General features: G+C 42.5%; 1 protein-coding gene across 2 annotated transcripts in view; it reads right to left on the minus strand.

Moving 5' to 3' along the window:
- Positions 1-3,545: 3,545 nt before the first annotated feature.
- AKNAD1 (AKNA domain containing 1) overlaps positions 3,546-14,651 on the minus strand; it is a 45,073-nt gene continuing 33,967 nt past the window's right edge. Inside the window, exons 8-14 of one of the 2 annotated variants that reach the window (XM_088835534.1) lie at positions 11,888-11,985; positions 8,684-8,806; positions 8,459-8,563; positions 5,959-6,040; positions 4,989-4,996; positions 4,610-4,731; positions 3,546-3,900 (exon numbers count right to left, since the gene is read on the minus strand). In XM_088835534.1, coding sequence (XP_088691660.1) covers positions 3,769-3,900; positions 4,610-4,731; positions 4,989-4,996; positions 5,959-6,040; positions 8,459-8,563; positions 8,684-8,806; positions 11,888-11,985 — 670 coding nt within the window. In that variant the 3' untranslated portion in view covers positions 3,546-3,768. The remainder of the gene's footprint in view (positions 3,901-4,609; positions 4,732-4,988; positions 4,997-5,958; positions 6,041-8,458; positions 8,564-8,683; positions 8,807-11,887; positions 11,986-14,651) is intronic. The other variant, XM_088835535.1, reaches the window with a different exon arrangement.

Raw genomic sequence — 14,651 nt, forward strand, 5'->3', positions numbered from 1 at the left:
TGAATATTGTTCTTTGTGCTATACAATAGGACTTTGTTGTTTATCCATGCTTTATATAAAAGCTTATATCTGCCAATCCTCCAACCCCCTCCTCCAACCCCCTCTCCCTTGGCAACCACAAGTCTAAGAAACAGCTTTCTTTGAATGTTGAGCATGAGAACAGTACACTGCCAGTGGAAAGGCTAATTTTTTGGTGTCTGCATTTTATCTGAGCTTTTCATATGCCTTGCTAGCTATCTGTCCAGGGTTAGTACATGTATGGAACAGATTCATACTAATCCAATGCCCTGTGACAAATGGAACTAAGAGTGTGATGACAGCAAACACTGGTCCATCCAGTCACTTCAGACCTCAGTGGTCACTGTGTCCCGTCATTCTGATAAGAGATCCTTTAGGCTTACGTTTCATATACATTTTAGACTTAGAGTTGGAGAGACCCTTTGTTTCTTGAATTTCTTACTGAATTTGAAGATGTAAGAGGTCATTACACATAAATTCCTAGTATAAACTGATTCCCCACCCACCACACCCTTGTTAGGTTGAGCAATTGCAGATTCTGGTACAAAGACCCTGAAAAACACTTGTTGTTGCTCCTAACTGAAATGATTGACTCACAATCTATGAAGCACATTTTTGCTTCCTGTTGAGATGTACTTGGTTTGTAAAGTGTAGTGGCTTCATATCATTCAGTCATATTCACAAAAATTAAATAAGAAAAATAGCAGTTGACAAAAATTCTGAAATTTGAGCTAAATCCAAGCGGGCCAGATCCTGGTGGTGTGTTTGGTAACACGTGATGCTTCCGTAACTCAGTTCTGCTATGGGTATTTGTACCCTTTGTGAGTCCCTTCAGGATGCAGGTGGATTTCTTTCAAAATCAAAGGAACAAGAAATGTTTTTCTCCCACAGTAAAAGTTCTACTACCTAAACAACATTTTGGTTATTAAATATAAACATATATTCCTATTTGAATTTGGTCTATTTTAAATAATTCACTAAGATTACAATTGAAAGGAATGTTAAAAAGATGAATTTTCATTTGTAAAATCTAATAGTTAACTCAGACAGTAAACGCCTTCTACCAAGAGTCCCACTCATGCTGCTGAGTCCCTGGACTCAGCATTAGATACACAATTACATTTTTTAAAAATTTTTGGCTGCACTACCCATCATGCAGGATCTTAGTTTCCTGACCAGGAATTGAACCTGTGTCCCCTGAATTGGAAGAGCCGTAACCACTGGACTGCCAGGGAAGTCCTAAATACAATTACTTTTACTTTAGAAGCTTGTTCTGGCTTATTATTGCAGCAGAATTAGAAGAGATCTATCAAAGAAGTGTCATGAGGGAGGAGACAGCCAAATACTACAGAGTCAGTAAATATAAAATCATCCTTGTAAATCAGAGTCTAGCTCTTTTCCAGAATTCCTTAAGGACATGGCCCAATTTCTGTTTCTTGGATTAGACAATTCAGTGATTGTTTATAATGATACTCACTCATCAAGGAAATATAAATTACACTTGCAATATGGTTTAATAAGGCAAGGCTGGGCCATATTTTTAAATAAATAATTATAATAGTTTCTGTAAGGGTTAATTTGTGGGGTAAGGGACATTCATTTATGGCAGTCCCTTCTAACTTGGATGCCATGGATTTGCTTCAGGTCTCCACAAACTTTTAAAAATTGTGTGCAAAATCATGCGTGTTCATATCATTTTTAGAGGAGCATGGGGCAGGGAGGCTTCCTAACTTTCATCAAATTCTCAAAGAGGGTTGAATCCCCAAAAGTTTTAAGAACTCATGAGTCATGTAAGAGCACTTCAAGCCAGAGAAGTATGTCATTTTAAACTTGGGCACACTTAGTGATGTCTGCGGAGAAGGCAATGTCAAGCCACTCCAGTACTCTCGCCTGGAGAATCCCATAGACGGAGAAGCCTGGTAGGCTGCAGTCCGTGGGGTCGCTAAGGGTCAGACACGACGGAGCGACTTCACTTTCACTTTTCACTTTCACACATTGGAGAAGGAAATGGCAACCCACTCCAGTGTTCTTGCCTGGAGAATCCCAGGGACAGGGGAGCCTGGTGGGCTTCCGTCTGTGGGGTCACACAGAGTCGGACACGACTGAAGTGACTTAGCAGCAGCAGCAGCAGCAGCACCCAAAAGAGTTTATCAAGTTATGATTAAATCTAGATATGAGATGAATCTAGAAGTCTCCTAGCACATGCAATTTATTCTCCCCTTTTTCTCTTAAAATGCTATTACTAGTCTTCACTATCTTCCTCACAGGGCCACAACTTAAAGTAAATTTTGCATGAAGTCAGAAGTATCCTCACTCTGGCCTCTGCTTTATCTCTTACCAGGCACCCTAAACTAATTTTCAAGCCCCAAAGTTAAAAATAGCTTATCCTCTGGCCAGCTAGACAAATAGTAGCTGTCTTTGTCACCACAGAAATCTTTAAAGCGGGAATGGATTCAACACTCCTTACCACTAAGTGAAGCTCTGGGGGTTGGGAAATAGTTGTTGAATTTGGAGTGAATGGAGTCCCAGGAAAGAGGGAAAGAGCCAGTAATCTGCTACTCTGTCATTAAGGAGGTCTAGCATCAGTCCTTAAAAGCAGCAAATCAGGACTTAATCCCTGCATGCAGTTTAGGCCTAGGTAAATTTCATTAATCCAGGACTACTATTTTTCCATATTTCTGACTTCAGGAGATCTCTAAGTAAATAATATATAAAACAAGAATTTCATTAAGTACTGAAAGTAAATGAAAAGTAAAGAGCCTCTCTTGAGGCTCCCAGTTGAATTTCCTAGAAGTCCACTGAATATTTTTGTGTATCTTTCCAGAAAATGTATATGCTCTTTGAAAAAGTCACACATTTCTTATTAGCTTGCTTTTCTTCACTATCTTACAGATTATACACCTCATTCTTTTCAGTGGCTGCAGAGTATTAACTGTATGACTGTCATTTTTGAAATTAAATTTCACCTTTATTTATTTATTTGGCTGCTCCAAGTCTTCGTTGCCGCATGTGGGATCTTTGATCTTCTTGCAGCATGCAGGATCTTTAGTTACAGCATGCAGGAATCTTCCAGTTGAGGCATGTGGGATCAAATTCACTGACCAGGGATTGAACCCAGGTCCCCTGTTTTGGGAGCTCAGAGTCTTAGCCACTGGATGACCAGGGAAGTCCTGACTGTCATTGTTTTTGAATCATCATAGAGGGTATTACATGTGTTCCATTTGTGAGCCCTTCCCATCAGTGGCCATCCTCAAACACATTACGTGACATATTGTTTGAGTGACTTATAAAGCAAAATCCTAGTAGTGGAATTGCTGCTCAGAAGGTAAATACTTCCAGAATTTGTAGAATTTGGTAGCAGTTATCAAGTTGTCTTTCAACAGAGTTGCACTAGTATGTACTTCTACCCGCAGAGTATGAGAGCACTCCTCTCCCCCATCTTCCCTGACACAGCCTGGGCTTTTCAAACTTTAGTTTTTGCCATACTGACAGGTAAAAGTATATTTTACTATTTTCATTTCTTTTATTATGAGTTAATAACATTTATTTTTAAACAAATATGTGTTGACTTTTATTTTTAAGAATCAGAGGTCCATTTTTTAAGAAATTGTGTCCCCCCATTTCTTGGAATTTTGGTGTGTTCTCTAGAAAGTCATCTTCATAAGTTGTATAATAAGTAAAATACCTTTGGAGGGAAGACCAAGTTTTCTCTGCATTTTTTTTTTTAATCCTTGGTTGCCTTGAGTCAAACTAGTATTTCAACTTTTTCCTCCATCTTTGTACTTTGGCAAGATCATCTGCAATAGTTCTAATCATTTGATCAGTAGTTTGCTTCAAAATGGTTGCTGTCCTTAGGGCATGATCCAAAGACGAGTTTAAAATCTACAGAGGAAAAGTCCACACGTTTTGGTTACAGAAATTTACTACTGCTCCTGGTAATTGGGTTCTCTCGTTATTAAACATGGCAAAGTGGAATTTTGGGAGTATTCTGTTTTCCACCCAGTCTATTTCTGTTTTTGAGAGCTGGTTTCCTAGGAAACCAGTGTGAGATGGAATATATTTTGTAGAGAAAGGGACAGAAAAAAAGATAAACACGTGACTGACGAGCATGAATCAGGATGAGGTCAGCAACCTCAACAGCTGGGCTGTTTCCCTGCTGTGGAAAAAGAGACCTGTGAGAAGGAAGAAAAACTCTTGAGGAGGGGCATTGAAGGGGATTTAGGGCCCATAGCCAACGGGCACACAGGGATGCAGCGCATGCTTGTGACAACATTTGAAAGTGACCTGATTGAAAATAGAAAACTGCTGGCAGCTCTAACCCCAGTGTCACTGGAATAAACTTGTGAACGGCACACTGGGGAATCCTATAGCTGAGGCACCACCCACAAAACACTTTCTCCAGGAAATTTCCCTTGGAACCAATTTAGGAATAATACAAACCATGTGGCTGCTCAGGCTGTGTGTCTTTATGTTAGTGCTGAGCACAAGTTTTTTCAGCAGAACATTTTTTGATGCTCTCATACTGTAATAATTTAAAAGCCATCAGTTTTGTGGTGACGAAGACCAAACTTACAAGCTGCAAGGTCCTCACCTCAGATTCCGTTTCTTTGTTACTGCTAAAGTTGCTGGAGGATGTGTTTTCAGAAATCCTGCAGGAGTGGGAATGGGGTGAGAGTGTAGCAAGGTCTGACCTGTAAGAAATGCAAAAGCACACTGATACTTGTGTAAAGCACCCTCTTCAACTCCGTGGTTCAGTTGTGTGTGTGTCTGTGTGTGTCTGTGTGTGTTTGTCTGTGTGTGTGTTGGGGGCGAGGAGTTGGTACGCCATCTGCCGAAGGACACAGAACCAAGATGCAAACCCAAGAACTCCCCGGTGGCTGTATTCATACACACTGTGCTGTACCATGGCAGTGTGTAGTAGAGTTCACACTGAATGAGTGTGACTGCACAGCCTGAACTCTCTGCTACACTGTCAAGTCTGCCTCCTAATTAGCTCTTAAACACTAGTCTCTCTCTTTCCTTTTCTACCACCCTTAGCTAAGCTGCCATCATCCCACCTGGCCTATTGTACTGGTCTCTTATTTGGCTTCTGTGCTCCAGTCCTTGACTCCTCTAATCCATTCCCTCTCCCTTAGTAGAGTGATCTTTGAAAACACTAGGAAGCTTTAAAAAACACTCTGGTTTTAAAAAAATATCTCATTGGCTACCCATTAAACCTAAGAGCCTGAAATCCTTCCTGCAGCCCACAAGCCCCTGCACAGCCTGGCTGTGCCCATCCCACCAGCCTTCCCTCACCAGTCCTAGCCTGCCCCACTGCCTCGCCCTCTTTTAGGCTCCTGCCACATTGTTCCTGAACTTGCCAAGGGCTTTTCCACACTGGGAGGCTCTCTCAGACTGGCATTTCTTCGCTCATGCTCTTCCATCCTTGCTGACTCACTCACGCTTACTCTTTGGGACTCAGCTTCTCCAAACCTCCACATTAGGCAATAGTACTGTACACCCCCTATTCCTCTACCAAGAAAGTACGGGCAGAGCCAGGAGTTGACTTTGTCACTGTGTCCTCAGGACAGCACGATGTCCTGCTATTGACACTCAAACGTTTGTTGAAAGAATAACTGAATGATTGAAATATTAGCCAGACGTAGTTTTGAATCCTGACTACTACTTAAGATGTAGGTCAGGGGGCCCCAACCTCTGGGATCTAATGCCTGATGATCTGAGGTGGCACTGATACAATAATAATAATAGAAATAAAGTACACAATAAATGTAATGCGCTTGAATCATCCCGAGACCCCCATGGAAAAACTGCCTTGCACAAAACTGGTCCCTGATGTCAGAAGGGTTGGGGACCGCTGCTGTAGGTGATCATGGGCAGACAATAATGCACTAAGCACATTGCATACACCAAATGGGTAATCATTTTGTTAATCATACTTACTTTCTTAGTATGGGTTCACATTCATCATTAGAGGATTTTGGATTTGCTCTCTGGAAACAGATCCATTTTGGTTTTGAATGAGCTGAAAAATGTTAGCTGTGGTCAGATTCAGAGCACAAAAATGATCCCAAAATCCAATGGTGGGTATATGGCTATCCTTTCCTGAACTTTTCTGTATAAGTGAAATATTTCATAAAGTTTTAATAAGGAAATAAACCTAGGGAACATGGAAAGTAGCCATTGAGTATTCTGAATTCAAGAAAAGAATTCAACATTTAAAAGGAGTTTTATTAGCAGACAAGAAACCAGGAGTCTAAGTTCCTTTGGTGCTAGCTGGGTAACCTGGGCATGTCTATGGGTTCAACTTCTTCATTTGGCAAATGGAGGGATAATATTTTCCAAGAACTTGGACCAAATGGATTTCTAAACTCCTCTCTACTTTAGGAGCAAGGATTCTAAGAGTCAGAAACTAAAAAATTATATTACTAAGACAATCCTAGAACATAGAGACTAAACAGATAAGATAAATGTAGGAAAGTCACCATGGAAGACATGAAGAGCTCCAGGGAAGGGAAGAGAGGCAAAGCATGTGTGTGTGCTCAGTTGCGTCCAACTTTTTGCAACCCCTTGGACTGCAACCCACCAGGCTACCCTGTCCATGGAATTTTCCAGGCAAGAACACTGGAGTGGGTTGCCACTTCCTACTTCAAGGGATCTTCCCAATCCAGAGATTGAACCCATGTCTCCTGTGTCTCCTGCACTGGCAGGTGGATTCCTTCCCACTGAGTCACCTGGGAAGCACAGTGGCCAACAAATCTGCCTTCTCTGTCGCTGAGGCTCCCTTTCCCCCCTTCTCTTGCCTCTCCTCCTCTCTTCTCTGTCTTGCCCTCTTTCTCCTTTGGTCTCCTGCCATATCCACTGGTCTCTAGTATCTTGCCTTCACTCCCTCTCAGGGGGGTCCCTCTTTGACAAGCGGACAGGGAGGGATTGTCCCTCAGACATGGAAGGCAAGGCAGGAGCCAGAAAGTCCAAATTTAGTCACACTACACCCTGACTTATTTGTCGTGACAGTGGTACTAATGATCTCAGTCTTAATTCCTTGGTCATCTCATTCTTTATCTGAAACATAGAAACAGAGTTGGAAAGGGTCACAGAGTCATCTGGTCCCATTCTCATTCAGTCTGCTGTTGCTGTTAAGTCGCTTCAGTCGTGTCCAACTCTGTGCAACCTCATAGACGGCAGCCCACCAGGCTCCTGCATCCCTGGGATTCTCCAGACAAAAGTACTGGAGACAAGAGTACTGCCATTGCCTTCTCCACTCATTCAGTCTACAGATTTACAAAATCCTGACAAAGTACAGTGTATCTCAGTCTGCAGGTGGAACTCACGACCTCCTGCAACAGATTGCTCCATTTTCTGTCCATTCTGGAGGGTCTCTTTAATACTGAACAAAAGACGCCTCCCTGAGACTTCTACCCTCTTGGCCACTGTACATTTACTAATGGCGTTTCAAGATCACTTCAAACGACTCAATTGCTTTCCTCATTCGTATATTAGAATGAGAAGTCTCATGTGCTGTTGACCCCAAAACCAAGGAGATAGTAAAGAAATGTGCCTGTTGCTTCTGTGGAGTCATAGGGACTGTCACCTCGACAGAACACGTCCAGTTGGAGGATTGGGTAGCTGGGGGTGGGTAGGGGAGACACAGCTGAGGTCTGGTAAACACAATTCTTTAGTCTTGGGCATTGCAACTGTGAAAGGTCAGAAACATTTTCTCTGGTGCCCTGTCCCCAGCAATGGAGAGAAAGAGCTTTGAAGGTATGAACTCACCCATGAGGAAAGGATGTCGGAGAACCGGACCCGGTGGTTGTTCAGAAGCAAGATAAGGGTGTTCCCTCCCCACTTTGTGTTCCCTTAGTCTACTCTGTTCTCTTAGCACTTAACCACATTTTCCATGAACTATCCTGATTAGGATATGAGTTCCTTTCTTTCAACAGGTTGTAAACTCCTTGAGAGAAGGTAGCCATTGTCTTTTTCATCTTTATAAATAAATGTTTGTGGGATTTCAGGTATTTCCAAAGACAGCAAAATTTTGCATTGAAATTAGCAACATGATATTTAAGGAGTGTAAAAATAGTCTATTTCTTTACATACTGACTTTTACTGGGGATCTAAAGCTTTTTCCCCTTCTGAATAATAACAATAATAGTGGCAGTTAGTCATTTGTTCATCAAATATTTATGACTTGTTGCCAGATTACACTGTTGTAGCACTTTGTAACTTTCAAAGTCCTTTATTGCTAGGACTGCATATCTACTAGCCCAGCCCCTTGCCATCCAGGTGTCGGGCTGGATGTGGAAGTGTCAGATGAGGGCTGGAGACCTGGCAGAGACTCAGAAGGTGCTCAGCATATGGTAACAGTGGCCAGTGTGATATGTGTCTCCCACGGAGGGAGTCTAGGTTGTTTACAAAGATGGGATCAAGCAGGAGATGTACTTACTAGGTGAAGAATTATTTTCATTTAAATAGCGGAGCTGAGCAAAGGCACTTCTTTCTCCATGATTAAAGAAATTCTGTCCTGGGCTGTTGTATCTATAATGAAATTCTGAAAAGAAAAGATTAAAATTGCAACTTATTGCCTGCAAACAACTGTTGTGCTCACTTATGGACAGAGAACCAGATACAGCCTGTTTTTTTTTCCCTGAGGTGGCCCAGTCGCTTTCACCTTTAGGTGAGTCTTTACTGCAGACTCTCTGGGAGTTATGAATCTTCGTGCCACAGTTCTCATACTTATTACTCTGCAGTCCAATCCGAGATGCAGAACAGCAGCTGTATCCTGTATCAGAACCTGAAAAAGCCCAAGTTATGCACAGGAAGTGTGAAATTTTTATTATTATAATCCTAAAATGTGCTTTGAACAGTAGAGCTCTGATCATGCAAAGTATGCATTAGCCCCAGAGTGCTCAATTTCCCCAGGGGGAAATTTATCACACAGGTTGCCAGCCTAGGGGTGATATTTGGGACATGCCCCCTTCTTATGACAACTGAGAGATGTTTTGATAAGTAACAGTTCTGATAGGAAAGTCTCAAGATTTGCCCAGCACATGTAGGTGTTTAGTAAAGGTCTTCTGAATGGATGGATCTGTGAGAATTTGGCCCATTGAATTATCAGACCATCTTGTATTTGTAATTACTTCTCAAGATTTGCCCTGATACATCCACATTTTCTTCTCAGACCCTACAGTGGCCAAGAGCTTATCATCCAGGCAACTGGAAAGATGGTTTTCCTCTACAACACATTCATAAATCCATATGGGAACTTGAATCATAGCTTTGCCCTCATCAGAACCACAGAGAGGCTAGCAGAAGAGAGCATGTGTCCCTGGTGCAGGTCTGGGTCTTGTCTGGCAGGCTGTGGGCAGCGGCACTCTCCAGTAAGGCCAGAGCCTGGGAGCCTGGCCCTGGCAGGTGAGTATGTCACACTTGGGTATCCAAGCAACATCTCAATTCCAGCAGAGAAGGGGTTGGGGGACAAAACTTCTGCCAGTGCTATTAATACCTGCCTTGCTGCACTCATGGTTACACTCATTGTAACATTGTCTACCAAAGTGTAAATCGCAAATGGAGCGAGCTCTAGGAAGGTTTCTTTCCTTCCCCAAGTCTCAGTCAGTAGTCACTGAATGCCTTCTAATTCAGAAATCAAGGAAATTACAAACAGAGGAAGAAAGATGTACACACTGGGATGGTTGTGTCATACAAGGGAAAGAATGTCGGCCTGAGTTTGAAGCCTGATTCTGCTACGTACTGACTGTGATGGTTGGTAATATGTCACAAACTCTAACATGCTCCTCAAAGGCTGGAACCTAATTCCTCTCTCAATTGTGGTTGGATTTAGTGACTTGCTTTTAACAAATAGAATAAAGTGGTAATGATGGTGTATAACTTCTAAAACTAGGTTGTAAGAGTCATTGAAATGTCCATCTTGTCTTTCCCTTGGATCACTTGCCTGGGGGAAGGAGGCTACCAGATCATAATGACATTCAAACAGCCTACTGGCCCACCTGGCGAGGAACTGAGACCCCTGGCCAATGGCAAGGACAACCTTAGACGCAGATTCTCTAGCCCAGCAAAGCCTTCAGATGATGGTAGTATTGGCCAACATCTTGACTGCAGCCTCATGAGAGAACCTTGAGCCTGAACCACCCAGCTAAATGGCTTCCCAAATTCCTGGCCCACAGAAACAATGAGATAGCAAATGTTTGTTGTTTTGAGCCATTAAGTTTTGGGATACATCATTACACAACAATAGATAATACACCAGGCTCTTTGACCCTGGCAAGTTGCTTAATTCCTACTTATCTATATAATAAAGACAATAATTCCTACCTTTCAGGGTATTATAACTAAATGATGTATACTATATGTCAACAATTCTCAAATTTTTGATTTCTGATCCCTCTTACACTCTTAAATCGAGGGCCCTAAAGAGCTTTTGTTTATTCTAGCTTAGGTAGCTCAGATGCTACAATGCAGGAGACCCAGGTTCAATTCCTGTGTCAGGAAGATGCCCTGGAGAGGGGAATGGCTACTCCCTCCAGTATTCTTACCGAGAGAGTCCCATGGACAGAGGAGCCTGACAGGCTACAGTCAATGGGGTCAGACACACTGAGTGACTAACATTTTCATAATATGTGGCGTTTTTCTTACCTGCACTAAAAGTCTATCTTCTTCTTGCACTGGAGAACTGTCATACAACATTCAGTTGGTTGAAACGTGGATTAGTAGAGAAGTATTTATTTATAAATATCAAGTCATTTTTACTCTGTAGAATCATTTAGATTTTCCTAAGACTGAATGAGCAGTCCCAAGGGTTTTTTTTTTTTAGAATTTTAAATTGAGAAATTTTAAAAAATACTTTAAAAACAATAATCATTTCACGTTCACAAAATAACATTTTTTATGAAAAATAGCTATTTTGAAATTTTAAAAAATCAGTGACCAGTGAGACGACCGGCAGTGTTTTGTGTTTTGGCAAATACCTAGATTATCTAGCTTAACCGAAGGTAACTGGCTTCCACGGGTGTGTCTCCATTCAACCTGTTGCAATATTGTTCTTTCAGGGAAAAGACAGGACCTCACAGCCCTCCACACTTTGAAAATCTCTGCTTGGTTCTGGTTTATAGAGTAAGTGTTCAGTGAGTGAAACCTATTATTATTATTATTAGAAAATGTGCCTTCTGCAGACATGAAATAGAGCTACATGTGACAGAGGAGGAATAATACTGAGTTGCAGGACAGGCTCTTGGCTGTCAGACTACAGGAACGTAAGCAAGCCTGGTGAGTTCTCTGGCCTCCGTTTCCTCCTATATAAGCTGGGTAGATTGGGCTTGGTGCTGATTTTCTCCCTCAGAGCTGCCTAAGCTGCAGGCCTCAGCCCTACCTCTTCTTCATCCAGGGAAGTCCTGCCAGCGGTTATTTGTTTGCTTAAACTATCTTTGGAGAAAGTTCCCTATGAGTAAAAATCACTGAATTCCATGCACTGGTGCTCTCTGGGTCTCCTCTCCACTCTTTCTGCTCCTATGAAATGTATGCGGACAAGTCCTCAGCAGCTCCCGTGGGGGTGAGCTCCTCAGGTGCAGATTCTGGTTCATGCTGGGGGGCTGCCACACAGAACTGAGACCACCTCATGACTGAGTCACGGAGCCCTGCGACTCCGGGCAGAGCAGGTGTGGGCACTTTCACCCTGGTTGACCACATCTCGCCTTAATCAATTCATTACTAATTCTTTACATTTTGCAAAAACAAATATTAACATGCAACACCCTAGTCTAGGTAAAGCTATTTAGCGTGGCAGGTATTCTGTCCATAGTGAGCAGAACCCAACGAGGGACTGGAACCATGACGACTGCCCCTAGATCCCTCAGCTTACCAAGAACTGAGTCTGGGTGCAGCACCTTGTCTTGAATGGCAATAGGAAATCTTCCACAGTCAATTCCTCTGTGATCTTTTTTCTCCATTTTTTGCTTCCTAAAAAAGATGCATGAGATTCCATAAACATTTAGTACACTGCTAATAGAGATAGTGAAGGAATTGGTAAAAGTGAAATGTGAATTTCCTAGGTCAGAGCCAGTAACGATGGAGAACGTATGTCATTCTCAACACAGCCAACCCTCAACCCTCTGCCTGCCTGTTTGAGAGCTTTCCTGATGAGAAAGTGCACCCAGCACAATCTGACCTGGTGAGAACATGTACGTGTGTGTATATTAGATGCTCAGTCGTGTCTGGCTCTTTGCAACCCCATGGGCTACAGGCTGCCAGGCTCCTCTGTTCATGGAATTCTCCAGGCAAGAATACTGGAATGGGTAGCCATTCCCTTCTCTAGGGGATCTTCCCGACCCAGGTCTCTTGCATTGCAAGTGGATTCTTTACTGTCTGAGCCACCAGGGAAGCCCAAGAACATGTATACCAAACATTAAATCTGTTTCGTTTTCCTGAGGATAATATCTAGTCAGCATATGCACATACACAATTAGAAATATGAAATACAGAATTATAAAACTTAGAGTTTTCTTCATGCTTCAAATTCAGTTCTTATCAGGGGAAGAAGCTATGCTACCTGTTGGTACCAGATCACATGACTTTGTATCCAAAAGTACAAGCTGAGTGATCCAAAAAGTCCTGGATTTTGTTCTGTGTCTCTGGTGACTCACTGATAAAGAATCTGCCTGACATTGCAGGAGACTCAGGTTCAATCCCTGGGTCAGGAAGATCCTGTGGAGAAGGAAACAGCAACCCACTCCAGTATTCTTGCCTGGGAAATTCTGTGGATAGAGGAGCCTGGTGGGCTACAGTCCATGGGGTCACATAGAGTTGAACACGACTTGGTGACTAAATGACAAATATGGGGCTAAAGACTATGAAACCATTGTTGTTCAGTCACTCGGTTTTGTCCAACTCTTTGTGACTCCATGGCCTGCAGCGTGCCAGCACGCCAGGTTTCCCAGTCTTTCACCATCTCCTGGAGCTCGCTCAAACTCATGTCCATTGAGTCAGTGATACCATCCAATCATCTCATCCTCTGTCATCCCCTTCTCCTCCTGCCCTCAATCTTTCCCAGCATCAGGGTCTTTTCCAATGAGTCAGCTCTTCCTATCAGGTGTCCAAAGTATTGGAGCTTCAGCTTCAGCATCAGTCCTTCCAATGAATATTCAGGATTGATTTCCTTTGGGACTGACTGGTTTGATCTCCTTGCAGTCCAAGGGACTCTCAAGAGTCTTCTCCAACACCACAGATGAAAAGCATTAATTCTTCAGCGCTCAACCTTCTTTATGGTCCAACTCTCACATCCATACATGACTACTGGAAAAACCATAGCTTTGACAAGATGGATCTTTGTTGGCGAAGTAATGTCTCTGCTTTTTTAATATGTGGTCTAGGTTGGTCATAGCTTTTCTTCCAAGGAACAAACGTCTTTTAATTTCATGGCTGCAGTCACCATCCGCAGTGATTTTAGAGCCCAAGAAAATAAAGTCTGTCACTGTTTTCATTGTTTCCCCATCTATTTGCCATGAAGTGATGGGACCAGATGCCATGATCTTAGTTTTTTGAATGTTGAGTTTTAAGCCAGCTTTTTCACTCTCCTCTTTCACCTTCATCAAGAGGCTCTTTAGTTCCTCTTCACTTTCTGCCCATAAGGGTGGTATCATCTGCATATCTGAGGTTATTGATATTTCTCCCTGAAATCTTGATTCCAGCTTGTGCTTCATCTAGCACGGCATTTCTCATGATGTACTCTGCATAGAAGTTAAATAAGCAGGGTGACATTATACAGGCTTGACGTAGTCCTTTCCCAATTTGGAACCAGTCCATTGTTCCAGGTCCAACAGTTCTAACTGTTGCTTCTTGATCTGCATACAGATTTCTCAGGAGGCAGGTAAGGCAGGTCTGGTATTTCCATCTCTTTAAGAATTTTCCAGTTTGTTGTGATCCACACAGTCAAAGATTTTAGCATAGTCAGTGAAGCTGATGTTTTTCTGGAATTCTCTTGCTTTTTCTATGATCCAGCAAAAGTTGGCAATTTGATCTCTGGTTCCTCTGCCCTTTCTATATCTAGTTTGTACATCTGGAAGTTCTCAGTTCACATACTGTTGAAACCTAGCTTGAAGGATTTTGAGCATTACCTTGTTAGCTTGTGAAATGAGTGCAATTGTGTGGTAGTTTGAACATTCTTTGGCATTGCATTTCTTTGGGATTGGAATGAAAACTGGCCTTTTCTGGTCCTGTGGTCACTGCCAAGTTTTCCAAATTTGCTGGCATATTGAATGCAGCACTTTAACAGCATCATCTTTTAAGATTTGAAATAGCTCAGCTGGAATTCCATCACCCCCAGTAGCTTTATTCATAGTGATGCTTTGTTTGTAGAGACCATGTGGTGTTCATTTTAGCGATGCAAGGCCAGCAGGGGGCATCAGAAAGATGTCCTATGGTAGTCATACTGGGACACTTCCCCCACCCATCTGTAGCTTCAGTCTCCCTCCTTCACAGAAACTCTAACTCCTTGAAAGGGATTTTAGTTCATAAAAATTCTTAAGAAAGTTCTAGCTCAGCCCCTAGGATACTGTAATAAGCCCCTATGGAACATTGCTCATTCTTAGTGTGGAGGGCCGTGCCCAAGATATCCTGGACATAGCCAG

This window comes from Moschus berezovskii, chromosome 4 (assembly GCF_049115385.1).
Source record: "Moschus berezovskii isolate FMDL1 chromosome 4, NW_MosBer_1.0, whole genome shotgun sequence".
NCBI classification, from domain to species: domain Eukaryota; kingdom Metazoa; phylum Chordata; class Mammalia; order Artiodactyla; family Moschidae; genus Moschus; species Moschus berezovskii.